General features: G+C 44.8%; 2 protein-coding genes across 2 annotated transcripts in view; one reads left to right on the plus strand and one right to left on the minus strand.

Moving 5' to 3' along the window:
- Positions 1-9,069, minus strand: part of KNTC1 (kinetochore associated 1) — a 792,142-nt gene extending 783,073 nt beyond the window's left edge. Inside the window, exon 1 of the mRNA XM_082256649.1 lies at positions 8,983-9,069. The gene's annotated coding sequence lies outside the window, so the exon portion shown is untranslated. The remainder of the gene's footprint in view (positions 1-8,982) is intronic.
- A 65-nt stretch (positions 9,070-9,134) lies between these two features.
- The window catches only part of RSRC2 (arginine and serine rich coiled-coil 2), a 49,480-nt gene continuing 43,948 nt past the window's right edge, over positions 9,135-14,666 (plus strand). The window contains exon 1 of the mRNA XM_082256672.1: positions 9,135-9,282. Coding sequence (XP_082112798.1) covers positions 9,277-9,282 — 6 coding nt within the window. The 5' untranslated portion in view covers positions 9,135-9,276. The remainder of the gene's footprint in view (positions 9,283-14,666) is intronic.

Genomic DNA, 14,666 nt, shown 5'->3' on the forward strand with positions numbered 1-14,666 from the left:
GGAGTGCTTTCTATTTTGTCACCCACACATTGCCAATGAGAGGAAGAGTCCTTGCAGGATCCAGGATTGCCAGGAGGAAGGCGATTTATCCATATTGTTTAACCCATGCTGTTTCTGCCTAGTCCACGAGAGTGGTCAGGCATTGTGTTCTGGTGAGTGAGCTTTTTGGCCATACCCCAGCACTGGTGGTGGCGTTACCCTATGGTGGTCCTGTTATCAGCACACTTTAAGGATCCTCTACAGAGTGTGGTCTATTAGAGACTTGTACTTATCATTGAGCATTGGACACTTGAAGCACTTTTTGTACTTTCTTACAGGAGGTTTATTATCCCTTCATTGCGCTACTAAAGTTCTATAGCAATACTTTTGGACATTATTTCTGTGTTGAATTTTATCTATTTATATATCTTTACATTGGAAGTAGCAGCATATCTTGTTTTTATTGCATGTACATCCTGCCAGCGCAGAGGATCAAATTTACCCACTGAGAGGTTCTATTCTGTGTTTATTTATTTGCTGAAAGCTCTTCGTTTTATATTTTACATTAAATCCCTGCCCACAAAATATGACTTTAAACACTATGTCAAACGCATGGAAAAGACTTATAAGCAGGAGATCAATGATCTCAAAAAAGATCTGGGTGTACATATGGAAGATATAGAAAACACCACTGACAGCCTCTGCACCGCTATTCAATCTCATGAGGGGATCCTGAATTCTTACACGGTCATGATCCAACAGCATATGTATCAGCAAGAAGACATTGAGAATAGGAATATCAGAATCTGTGGCATCCCTGAGTCTGTTGGCCATAAAGATCTCCCTGCGGCGGTCACCGCCATTTTCAATCAGCTATTGCAACTATCCAAAGAAAATCCTATTGAGCTGGACAGAGTTCAAAGAACCTCGGGCCCGAGGACCTCTGACCCTTCTTTTATCCGCGATACCCTGTGCAGGGTTAATTTCTATAAAGACCAAGGACAGAACTATGCAGGCGGAAAGTTCCCAGGATACCATCTTGTTTAATGACACCCCTGTCATGCTTTTGCCGGGTCTTTTCCGCCAGACCCTCACGATGCGGCGGGCTCTGAAACCACTCACTTCGATTTTGCAGGAAAAACGCATCAAGTACCAATGGCGATTCCCCTTTAACCGCCATTTTCGGCACCCTTGGTGACCTCCCAAATTTCCTTGGGACTTTGGAGCTGCCCCAGGTTTCCCTGCCTGATTGGCCCTTCTCGCCGACTACACCAAGCCTTCCACCAAGGCAAGAAGAGATGCTCCAGGTTCTCCCTGCATAAATCTACAAACGGCTGATCACATGCCACTGTTCCCTACTGCCTCATTTGGTGCCCCGCACCATGTTCATCTAGGTTTTTTCCCAATGTTTTCTTTTTTTGGAGTCCTTGAAGTGCCATGCTTGTTTTTTTTTTATGTTTTCAGGTTTTAGTGTTACCATCTAACTATTGCGGGATTTGATGTGGACCGCCTTGTTCTTATGTCTGCGTTGGGCTGCTCTTTTGGTTATTTTTCAGCTCTGCTACTTATGTGATTGACATTCCCATGTTTGGGAGGCATCTTTTTAATATTTTTTTGTTTTTTTAAATGTTTTCCTTTTCCTATTGGAAGACCCCCATCTCCCTGACTCCCCATGGAGTGCCTTTTGTTTTTATGCACTGTGTTGTGTAGTTCTCGTGTTTATTAGATATACCTCTTATCCTATATTACAGTATCGCCACCTAGTGGCCTAATGTTTTTAATGTATTTTCTGATACAATATCCGCTATTGTGGATGATCTCTTCCTTTTCTCTCATTTTCTGCTTTCCCCTTTTCTTTTTTTCCCTTTCTGTTCCCCCCTCACTTGAACGCTTCGGTTGCTACACTCGTTACTAGCTGGGTCAGCGAGATTTCCTCACTATCGTTTCTTTCTCCTTGCTGTCATGATGATTTCTGACCATGTAACCTAGTCTTCTTTTAATTGCAGGGGTTTCAACATGCCAGAAAAGAGAAGTCAGATATTGTATCACTTTCACAGACAGCGTATCAAAATTTTTTACTCCTCCAGGAAACCCACTTTCGCAGTGACAATGTCCCTGCCATCCGTAACCGCTTCTACCATTCCTGGTATAGTACAAAGTTTATGAGAGGTAAACTAAAATAACATAAAATGAAATGAGGCAGAACAAAATACTGGCTGTCAGCAACGTCCAGTTTCATAGCCCAAGTTTATCCATAGGTTTTCTGACCCTTTTAAGTAAAGGGGCTTCCCAGGTGGATTAAGCCACAGGGGAGCGTTTACTGTAGCTGCCCCCTGTTAGGGCCCATGCCATTGGCCACCAAGGCTATACCTGGGCCATATGATATTTCTTATGGAGTAAAGAATACCTGCAAAAGTAATTCGGTATTCAACCCGTTCGGGGCAAGGGTCCCCAAACAGAAAATCAACTCCTTTTCTTTCTGGAGAAGGATTGTTTTAAAGTCTCCACTCCTATTTGTTAATTTTAGGGTGAAGAAGCCCTTTATTTTTAGTCCATTGGGAAGTACCTGTTGGTAATTGGAAAAGTGTTTAGTTATTGGGGGTCTCATCATCTGGGGCTCGGATGCTGAACAGGTGTTCCCCAATGCAAACCTTGAGCGGGTGCTTTTTTTGCCCATATATAGCTTATAACAAGGGCATTCCATCATGTATAGTACAGGGATGGTATTAAAGGTAATGAACTGCTTAATTTGAGAGGTATTTTGCCGGTTCGCATGCGAGAATATATCTGTCCTGTTCACCAACTTGCAAATGTGGCACCTACCACAGGAGTACTTTCCCCTTAATGGTAGTAGGTCTGTGAGCCAATTACATGGAGAGGATTTTATGTATTGTGATTTACTAGTTCATCCGACAAGAACTGCACCCTAAGCTGGTAATACACAGCCAAAAAAATCGTTCAAACTCATTTTCCAAAAACGAAAAAAATTAATAAATAAATTTAAAAAAAATCGGCCGTGAGAGCATACAATCGTGCCATCATGTAATGACCAAATTTCGAACGATAAAACATTAAATGGACATAAATGAATCTGTTTTTCGTGTCACATATGCCTAGTGCAAACAGTTTGGGCGAGAAACACATTAACCTTTCAATTTATGGTGTAAAGAGCTTTGTCCCCTGACGTCGGAGTCTTAGGACAAATGAAAGTATTCAACATCCTGGCTGAGATGGAAGGCAGAAACCACTTTGCGTAAAAGTGATGGATGAATCCATCCTGGGGTACCAGGAAAGGCTCCTCACAGGAAAGGACAGCCAGTTCCAAAACCCTATGAGCCGAAGTAATGGCAACCAGAAACACTCATTCCTCATTAAAAGAACTAAAAGGAAGATCCTGAATGGGGCTCACTGGCTGACACCATATGCGTCTCACTGGCAGATGCCACCTGGTTACATAGTGAGGTTGAAAAAAGGCACCTGTCCAACTAGTTCCACTTATGATGCGTGTGCGTGAGTTTTTGTGTCAATAGTACATTGTATACCCCTGTATGTTGTGGTCGTTAAGGTGCCCATCTAATAGTTTTTTGAAACTATCGATGCTCCCTGCTGATACCGCTGCTTGTGGAAGAGAATTCCACATCCTTACCGCTTGAACAGTAACAAACCCCTTAGGCAATTTAAGGTTAAAGAGCTTTTCTTCTAATTTTAGCGAATGGCACGTCTTCAAATGCCCTCTCGCTAAAGAGTTTGTTCCTTATGTTAGGGTCACCAGTGCGGTATTTGTACATTGATATCATATCCCCTCTCAAGCTTCTCTCCAGAGAGAATAAGTTCAATGCTTGTAGTCTTTCCTCATAGAAAAAGTCCTCCAGTTCCTTTATTAGCTTTGTTGCCCTTCTCTGGACTCTTTCCAGTTCCTTCCTGAGGACCAGTGCCCAGGACTGGACGGCATACTCAAGATGTGGCCAGACCAGAGTCTTTTAGAGTGGGAGAATTGTTGTTTTATCTCTGGAGTGAATCCCCTTTTTTAATACATGCCAGTATTCTGTTCCCTTTGCTTGCAGCAGCTTGGCATTGCATGCTATTGCTGAGCTTGTCATCTACTAGGACCCCGACTCACATGCGGCTCACTGGCCGGCGCCACATGCGGCTCACTGGCCTAGCACATTATCCTCAATATCAGGCTTTATTAATAAAGAAGTATATATACACTCACAAACATAGGTATAAAAAAAAAAAAAAAAAAAAAAAACCACATCAAACTTCAACATCTGGGACAAACAATATCAGTGACCAATGTCCTCAATGTAAGATGGCTGATGCGTTTCGAGGCTTAGCCTCTTCTTCAGAGCCAGGGGGCTAAGCCTCAAAACACATCAGCCATCTTACATTGAGGACATTGGTCATGGATATTGTTTGTTACAGATGTTGGGATTTGATGTGCTTTTTTTATACCTATGTTTGTGACTATATATACTTCTTTATTAATAAAGCCTGATATGGAGGATAATGCGCTAGGCCGGTGCGCCCTTATGTTTGTTTTTTTTAACTTTAGTGCCTTTGGATAACCCCAGTCTTAAAGGGCAGCAAGGCCGTGGCCATTTAGGTAGTCAAGTGCGAGTTCCATGGAGTAACATCTCTAAACAAGTCGGACAGGGGGCCCCTTCTCTGAGCGCAGGAGAAAGGTGCTACGGCATTGCTGCTCACTGGATGACGCCATATGCTGCTACATACTAAGAAATAAAAAAAAAAAAAAAAAAAAAAACATATATAAAAATTACAGCTTTCCAGGTCATAGCTGCACTAGCTTTCCTTTTTTTTTCCCTCTTTATTGTCACCTGGTAATTTCCCAATCTTAGGGCCAGGTTACACATGCAGGTCCTAGTTTTGACAGCTTATTCATTTGAAACGGCTGCCAAACACACTGAAACCCCTCAAAAAGAAGTGCAAGCAATACTTTTACAAATCACGCCACATCAAACTGCATGGTACTGCGAAAGCTTTCATTTTGGTGAATGCAAATGCAGTGCCAATGGGCAATGGCGATTGACACACTAAATGCGGCTCGAGGTCAAACCTGCACATGTGCCACCCTAGGAAGCGGCTTCCTACGGTGGCACACGGAGAGGAGGAGTCATTACACAAATCAGGTAAGTATGGCATGTTACTTACTTAAAGTGAATGTTAACCCTAACATATACCCAATAAAGTAAACAGCCTCAGATGATACACAGGGATGAGACATATCTCCCTACACGTTTTACATGTATATCTGCTGTCTTCAGCTTTCTATATTCTTTAGAAAGTGCAAATCGTGTTAGAAACTTTATTTTCTTATTCAGCAGTGAGTGGGAATCTGGGCATACACTGTGTGTGAGCTGATTGGAGGAAAGCCCCCCCCCCCCCCCACATAGGCAGAGGAACAAAGAAACTGGCAGAGCTATGATGTAAATAGACCAGCTCTCTGTTTATCTGTATCTAAAGCCCCGTACACACGTACCGATCGTCGGCATACAAATGTTCGTCTTTTCTCCCCGGGATGTCGGTGTCTGTTGAAAAGTGCAAAGACAGCACAAGGACAGCACAAGAATTTTGTCTGCAGACTTCAGCTGACTGCAGAAGTGATGTCATGTAATGGTTAACTTTCCCTGTGTTTTTTATTTTCTGAGCATGCCCAGTCTTGCAAATCTGCGGTCTGTCGGCCGAATTCTGTACTGACAGGCGAACAATCGTCCGTTCTGGTGTCCGCAGACAAAAATTTTCATGTTTGCAAGAAAGACTTTTGTCCGCGGATTGTGCGCAGACAGCTGTCGGAGGCACCATACTAACACACGTACAATCGGCAGATCTTTCGTCCGCCGACGTTTGTATGCCGACGATCGGTACGTGTGTACGGGCCTTAAGTCCCTTCCCAGACACAAATTTACAGCTACTTTTGTCTCCTGTGTCACAGAACTTGTAAGAAGTTGCTGATAACAGAGGAACTAGGCAGCAGAACAACACAGGACAAGTAAACACTACAGTTATATGTGCCCAGGTCAAATTTCATGAATGGGGTTTACATCCACTTTAAACCTTTGTGGGCCAGAGCCTGTTAGCCCTTGAAAGGGTTTAGGATGCTGGGAGGCAGGGTTTATGATCATGTGAGCTCTGTGATTGGTTGGCACGTGAACAGAAAGCTCCTGATTGCAAGCATTCCGTTAGCTGCAATGGATATCTCTTTTTCATGGATAGTGTAGGACCCACTGATAATGGGGTACTTTGACGCAGTAGTGGGCTTGAGCATGATATGGCCATATGGTGGGACCAAACCCCCATTTTTATTTATGGATTGTCTTCAGATTTGGTAGTAATTTCTTTTGCATTTGCGCGCTATTCTTTTTTAATATACATGTCTTTTGGTTCATAGCTGCAGCAGCTTTGGAAATACATGGGTATGCTCCCCCAAATTTTTTGCCTGTTTATTATGTATTCGGTCTGACCAGACTATCGAGGTTGAGCAGCCCTCCCCACCCCCCACACACACCTGTACTCAATCAGTGTCCACCATCAAGTGGATATAGGAGGAGTCCCCTGTAGTGCATTTGCACATCTCTCCCAGCAAGGAGTATTATCTCCAAGGGTTAGAAAGGCTGGATTCATCTCTTTTTCATGGATAGTGTAGGACCCACTGATAATGGGGTACTTTGACGCAGTAGTGGGCTTGAGCACGATATGGCCATATGGTGGGACCAAACCCCCATTTTTATTTATGGACTCTCTTCAGATTTGGTAGTAATTTCTTTTGCATTTGCGCGCTATTCTTTTTTAATATAGCTGCCAGTAACTCTTGGGACAGCTGTATTTGCACTAATGCACGCAAATATGTGGCCGCTCTACCTGCCGAGAGGCCACATGTTCACGTGCGGCGCTAAGAGGTTAGGAGAAAAAAAAAAAAAAAAAGAACCTTTCCGATCACTTTAATTGCACCAACGCACATCTCACAAGAGCAGCGTGTTCATAAAACGCATCTTTCCCACACTGTGTTCTAGTGTGAATGGGCTCTCAGAGTGTCTCCACACTAGATGAAGAAGAAATGTAGACAACCTTTAGGCCTCATGTACACTGCTACTTGTAAACAGACGTTTAGGAGCAGTTGGGCGTTTTTTTCAGAAGCCCCTGAACCCACCTACATGTTATCTTATCTGTCCATGTACACAGGGTCGTTTACAGTCATTTAAAGGCAGTTGAGTTCAGTGTCATTTTTTGGAAAGCAATAATTTGCGTTCAGGATGTTCAGAACGTGTGTTTACCGGCGTTTTAAACTCAAAAACGTGATCAAACGCGTTCAGATGAGGCCTTATATATACACACACACACAATATATATATATATATATATATATATACCCCTAACCCAAAATCTGCATAGTTGGGTCACCCTGGCATGGCAGAGTCAGTTCACCCTAAACTCCGGTCACCCTGACATGGCAGAGTGGGGTCACCCTGGCATGGCAGAGTCAGGTCACCCTAAACTCCAGTCACCCTGACATGGCAGAGTGGGGTCACCCTGGCATGGCAGAGTCAGGTCACCCTAAACTCCAGTCACCCTGACATGGCAGATGACATGGCAGAGTGGGGTCACCCTGGCATGGCAGAGTCAGGTCACCCTAAACTCCAGTCACCCTGACATGGCAGAGTGGGGTCACCCTGGCATGGCAGAGTCAGATCACCCTAAACTCCAGTCACCCTGACATGGCAGAGTGGGGTCACCCTGGCATGGCAGAGTCAGGTCACCCTAAACTCCAGTCACCCTGACATGGCAGAGTGGGGTCACCCTGGCATGGCAGAGTCAGGTCACCCTAAACTCCAGTCACCCTGACATGGCAGAGTGGGGTCACCCTGGCATGGCAGAGTCAGGTCACCCTAAACTCCAGTCACCCTGACATGGCAGAGTGGGGTCACCCTGGCATGGCAGAGTCAGATCACCCTAAACTCCGGTCACCCTGACATGGCAGAGTGGGGTCACCCTGGCATGGCAGAGTCAGATCACCCTAAACTCCGGTCACCCTGACATGGCAGAGTGGGGTCACCCTGGCATGGCAGAGTCAGATCACCCTAAACTCCGGTCACCCTGACATGGCAGAGTGGGGTCACCCTTACATGGCAGCTGCATGACCCCACTCTGCCATGTCAGGGTGACCGGAGTTTGCAGCTGCCATGTCAGGGTGACCGGACTCTGCCAAGCCAGGGTGACCCAACTCTGTAGATTTTGGGTTTGGGTTGTTGTTGGTTTGGCGACACCCCCCCCCCCCCCCCTCAGAATTAATCGAGCAATTGTGGGTATTTAGGAGGGTCTCCAGATGTGTTTTGCAAAAGCCACTAAACGCGGCATGCAAACGCGACACAACGGGCGTTTAAGCCCCGGTTCACACTTGTGCGTGTGCGGGGTTCGCATGTAATGTCGGATCGCACTGCTCCGACATTACATGCGATCGGCTGTGCGGTGCGAGTTTAGCCATACAGTTTGTATGGCTAAATTCGCACCGCAGCAGCACCAAACACGCACAGGGACCCTTTTTTCTAGCCGCATCAGGATCGGATCGCACAGCAGTTCACACTTGTGCGATCCGATCCTGTGCGAGCTGCACGATCGCACTGCGATATGCGATCAAACTGGGGGTGTCGTTAAGATTACATTGACATCCCCAGCATATCGCATATGGCAGTGTGAACTGCCGGGGGTGCGTGTGCGATGCGGGAACAGGCTGCGAGTTCGCAGCCTTCCCGCATCGCATCAGTGTGAACCGGACCTTAAAGGTCGTTCTGTAGCTGTCAAGTTCCAGCGTTCAAAGGACTTTTTAAAACTTCCCATGTACATGTAGTCTTGACAGAAGCATTGTGAAGTTCCTTATAAAAAGTAAAAGTCTGCTGTAAACTAATAGGAATACACTAGCTACGCAGAGTTCTAGAAGCAGCTAAAGAATACAGGCCGGTTCAGAGAGGCTCTGTAAGGAATACACACCGCTGTCAGCCAGTCAGTCCTCCTCTTGCTCACACACCGGGCTGTCCGGGGCCACTTCCTCAACCCTTCTCTCAGTCGAATTTGGCGGGACGGACTTGGTGACGTAACCAGCGTTTCCCAGCATGCTGTGCGCTGCGGCGGCTTCCTTTGTGCCTTCTCCGATGGCTCTGTGAGCCCCGCCCGCTCCTGTGGACCGTTTACGGCTTTGTGTGTTGGGGGCTTACCGCCTGCCTGGCTATTAGCGTTCAGCAGCTCGGCGAGGGTACACGGAAAGGACGTGGCTTCGCCTAAGTGATGGCGGTAAGTAGTTTGTTCGGAGCTGAGGCCTTTTCCGGACTGTGAGAGGGGGAAAATGGCGCCGCGGCTTCGCCATGACTAGTGCGGCCTAGGCGCTCCTCCGACGGCCCTGCTCTTCCTTTGTCTTCAAGCCTGTGACAGGCGTAGTACATGGCTGAGGGGAGAAAGGCTCGGTAACAGGCCGATGTGTGTGTTATACACTTCCAGGCCACTTTATTAAGTACACCTGGCTAGTTTAGTACAGGCTTGGAACCCCTTTTACCTTCAGAACTGCCCTAATTCCTAGTGGCATAGATTCAACAATGTTTTGGAAACATTCCTCAGACTTTTGGTCCATATTGACATGATGGCATCGTGTAATTGCTGCGGATTTGTCGGCTACACAGCCATGATGCAAATCTCCCATTCCACCACATCCCAAAGGTGCGCTATTAGATTGAGATCTGGTGACTGTAGATGTCATTGGAGTACAGTGACCTCATTTTTATGTTTAGTGGTGAGATGACTGGAAGGAGCCATCAGAAGATGGGTACACTGTAATCATGAAGGTATGGACATAGCAAAAATACCCAGGTAGACCAGGGTGTTTAAAGAGGAAGTAAACTCTTAACTTTTTTTTTTTTCCCCTGCAAAGTAAATGCATAATGTGCTAGTATGCATTGCATACTAGCACATTATGTGACACCTGCAACGAAGCCTGCGTTGTCCTTGCTGCCGGCCGCATCCATCTTCACCCGTCTTCCTCTCTGAAGGAACGGCTCTGAAGGAACGGCACGGGCGGCTGTTCATTCAGAGCGCATGCACTGTAAATATCTCCTAAACTGCAAGTTTGGGAGATATTTACAACACCTATGGGTAAGCCTTAATGTAGGCTTAACTATAGGTAAAAGTCATTAAAATGGGTTTACAACCACTTTAACTACTTCTGGACAGATCCCATTTCTGACACGTTTTGTTTACAAGTTAAAATCTGTATTTTAGCTAGAAAATTACTTAGAACCCCCAAACTATATATATATATATATATATATATATATATATATATATATATATATATATATAGCAAGGACTCTAGAGAATAAAATGGCGGTCGTTGCAATATTTTTTGTCACGCGGTATTTGCGCAGCTGCCTTTCAAATGCCATTTTTTGGGGGGAAATAATTAATTTCACTGCATTTAAAAAAAAAAAAAAAAAACTAAACAGTAAGGTAGCCCCCCCCCCCTTTTTTTTCTTTTTTTGTATATTGTGGAAGATGTCACGCTGAGTAAATAGATACCTAACATGTTACAATTTAAAACTGCACACACCTGCATAATGGTGACAAACTCCAGTCAATGAAAATCTCCATAGGCGGCGCTTTAAAAAGGCACAGGTGATCAAATACCACCAAAAAAAAACTCTTATTTGTGGGGAAAAAAAGGACATAAATTTAATTTGGGTACAGCACCGCACGAGCGCGCAATTGTCCGTTAAAGTAACGCAGTGCCAAATTGCAAAATATGGCCTGGTCAGGAATGGGGTAAAATCTTCCGGTCTTAAAGCGGTTAAAAATACGCTCATTGAGAATTTTTTTGTCAAAGATGTAGCTAAATACATTTTGGCCTAAATATATGACAAAAATTTAATATAATGGATATGTTTTAACTGTCAAAGTAGAAAAATATTATTTTTTGAAAATTGTCGCATTATTTTATTAACCACTTAAGCCCCGGAAGATTTTACCCCCCATTCCGACCAGGGGGTATTTTGCGATTCGGCACTGCGTGAATTTAACGCACAATTGCGCGGTCGTGCGACGCTGTACCTAAACGAATTTGACGTCCTTTTTTTCCCACAAACAGAGCTTTCTTTTGGTGGTATTTGATCACCTGTGCGATTTTTTTGATCACGCGCTATAAACAAAAAAAGAGCGTCAATTTTGCAAAAATAGCAATATTTTTCACATTTTTTTATATGAAATTCCCCCAAAAAAAAATGTAAAAATCAAAATTTTTAAAAATTTTCGGCCAATTTATTTTATGCTACCTATGTTTGGTAAAAAAAATCGCAAAAAGCGTATTTTGATTGGTTTGCGCAAAAGTTATCGCGTTTACTAACAAAGGGAAAGATTTTTGTCATTTTTGTTGTTTTTTTTTTTAACGCGTAATGGCGGCGATCTGCGATTTTTTTTTTTTTGCGGTACTGCGACATTGCGGCGGACAGATCGGACCCTTGACTGACATTTTTTACACTTTTGGGGTTACCAGTGACATTTCTACAGTAATCAGTGCTATACATATGCACTATTACTGTAAAAATACACTGGTAGTGAAGGGGTTAACTTTATTTGGAAGGGAGGGGCTGTGTGTGTCCCTAGGGGCGTGGTTTCTACTGTGATTGGCTGTGGCTCTAGCTGTAAGGACACTGATCAACGGATCTACATACCAGATCCGTTTTATCAGTGTCTTTGCAGCGAGGAGAATGACAGGCAGTTTGTTTACACAAGCTGCCTGACATTCTCCCTCTCCCCCGCCGATCGCCGAGTGACCGGCGGACATCGGGTCCGCTGGTCACACGCGCGGGGGGGTCCCCGGGGCGCGCTCCCGCTCCCTAGACCCTCACAAGCAAACAACGTAGCCCTACGTTAGTTTGCCTGTGAGGGGCTGACCGCCGACGTAGATAGTCGTGCGGCGGTCGGCAAGTGGTTAATATTGCAAAAAATGAAAAGCGCGGAGGTGATCAAATACCACCAAAAGAAAGAGTTAGAGTAGCTCTTTTTTTTTTTTTCTAGAATTATTGCTCTGGCGATCCTTCACATGTGTGATTTGAACAGCGCTTTCATTTGCAGGTGCGACTTATGTATGCATTTTCTTTCGTATGTGAGCTCATGGGGGCGCTTTAAATTCTTTTTTTTTTTCTATTTATTTTATTTTTTTTAAATTTTAGCACAGTTTAAAAAAAAAAAAAAAGGTCTGACTTTTATTGCTGTCAAACAATGTAAACATCCATTGTGACAGTAATAGGTAGTGACAGGTACTCTTTATGGAGGGATCGGGGGTCTAAAAGGCCCCAGACCCCTCCACTGCACTTCAATGAAATCTGCATTTTTGAATACTGACAGTTTTTAAATCTGGCACCTTTAGCAACCGAGTAACCCGGAAGTGACGTCATCACGCCGCTTCTGGGTTACTACATTGGAGACGGACTCCAAGCAGCCGGCGGATGTGCCGGCTGGTTGCGCAGGTCTCGTGGTGGGATGGGAGACCTAATAAATTGATGCCCCCACCAGGAGAACTCGATAGCTCTGCTGGAGGGATTCCGCAGTCGCATGTTTTTTTTTTTCTGCAACCCCCTCCACCCACACATTATAATTACCTGAGTCCTCATTGCATCCAGCAACTCTCACAGGTTTTGCTGAGGCAGCGGGAGCCATTGGCTCCCACTGCTGTCAGTCATATACTGTCATGGTGGGCAGGGCTGAGTCATATTGTCTGTGTCTATGGATGCAGGCAGCAGGACTCTGGATTGAGACCACAGGTGTACCATAAAAGGGAGTGGCTTCCTGTGGTGGCACACTGAGAAGAGAAGGAGCTATGAGTGCCAGCAGGGGACTCAAGAAGAGGAGGATCGGGGGGGGGGGGTGTGGTCTGTGCAATTCTGTTCTATTCTAATTCTATTGCACAGAGCAGGTAAGTATATTAGTAATACCTGTTTGTTTCTAGAGGGAAAAAAAGACTTTACAATCACTTTAAAGTGATTGTAAACCCTACAGTAAACAGCTTTGTTTTTCCCCATTTTCTGGTAAATTCACTGAAAGTGTTTTTGTTATGTGCATGTTATTCTGGCTGAAAATCAAGTGAGTTGGTAACCTTTTGTGCCTCTGCTGACTGTAGGCTGGGTTTGCACATATGCGATTGCAGACATCCCTTTTGATTTGCACCGCATTGCTGTGTACATCACATGCGATGCAAATTCAGCCAAACACACATCCCAAAAGGGTGTAGGACCATGTTTTTAGTCCGCGCTGGAGTCAGATCCCATGGCTGTTCAGACCCATTGGATCCGATTCTACAGTTTGCACTGCTTTCTGCAAACCGATTTGGGGGTGTCATTACCTTTTTATTGACATCTGCAGTGGTTTGCAGAGCGCAGTGTGAACTGACTTCAATTCTGATATGGTGCAGGAACCACACAGGAATTGCTGTGATTTCCTTATTGCACCAGTGTGAATCTAGTCTTCATTTTTTTTTTTATTGCTCTCTGGACTACAAAACGCCTCCCTCCTGTGTTATGTAGATGAAACGACAACTTTTCCTTTAGCCCCGGGTCTTTAGTGCTGTCGTCGTCTTAACCCCCCCCCCCCCCCCCCCCCCCCTCTTAAATATAGTATTATTTGCAAGTGTTGTTTCCCTAGGACAGAAATTGTGTTATTGACAGTAACGAAAGGGATCTATGAATTGGGAACGAGTGGATGATTGAAATGTCCGGCCCCTCCCCTTTCATAGATAGGTTTCATTCATAAAAGCTGTAGTATGGCTTCATTGAAAGAATAAGCATTGTCCTGCACTCTTAATGTCTGCCTGTCAGAGCTCCCTCGGTTCTATTAACCCTGCTTCCCGAAATATGGTGGGGGTGGGGTATTGGAGTAGGAAGATTTCTACTAAACCAGAAGACCTCAGCACAAGTGATGCATCATTCTGAAGGTAAGTAATATTCCTTGTGATGACTTTTTAATGTTTTTGTTTTAACTATATTAGGGCTTTAAGGGCTCATTCTACAGGGCTGTGATGCATAGCAAATGTGCTGTACAGTCTACATCAGGGGTAAGCAACCTAAAAGAGATAGAGATCTACCTGAACAACATAAAAGTCAAAGATCACATGGCATATTGTTGTCTCCTCACACTGGATTTCAACTTTTAATTGTGGTACTGCCATGTTGCTATTGTGTGCATTGCACGGCAATCGTGGGTTTATATCAGCTGGTGAGGAGGCAACCTATCTCCTCCTCGCCAGTTGTCAAACATATTTGGATCTTCAGAGGAGCAGCAGTGCGTGCTGCCCTTGTGAATGTGCCATTAGTTGAACTTGGCAGCAGCCCACTTAGGACCTGTTCACATGTAAAACCGTGCGGTTGAGTCATGGTTTTAGTCCCCCAATCCCTACCCTCTTGAGCTGCTGAGGCTGCACCCAAGGTGTACACATGCCACAGCAGGAATTAAGCTCCCTGTTTTTGGTGGGTGCTCCCAAATCGCAACTTGTTCAAGTAAATGGGGCAATTCTGTATGTGTCCTGCAACTGCATGCTTCTGTGGGGTCCAAGGGGTTAAAGCAGCTGGTGAGAAAGTAACATGATGCTGCCTGCTTTGACACTTTGTTTGCTGTACTGCACAAGGTTGCAGGGCACT

The sequence above is a fragment of the Pelophylax lessonae genome, assembly GCF_965119305.1.
Source record: "Pelophylax lessonae genome assembly, chromosome: 1".
In the NCBI taxonomy this organism is placed as follows: domain Eukaryota; kingdom Metazoa; phylum Chordata; class Amphibia; order Anura; family Ranidae; genus Pelophylax; species Pelophylax lessonae.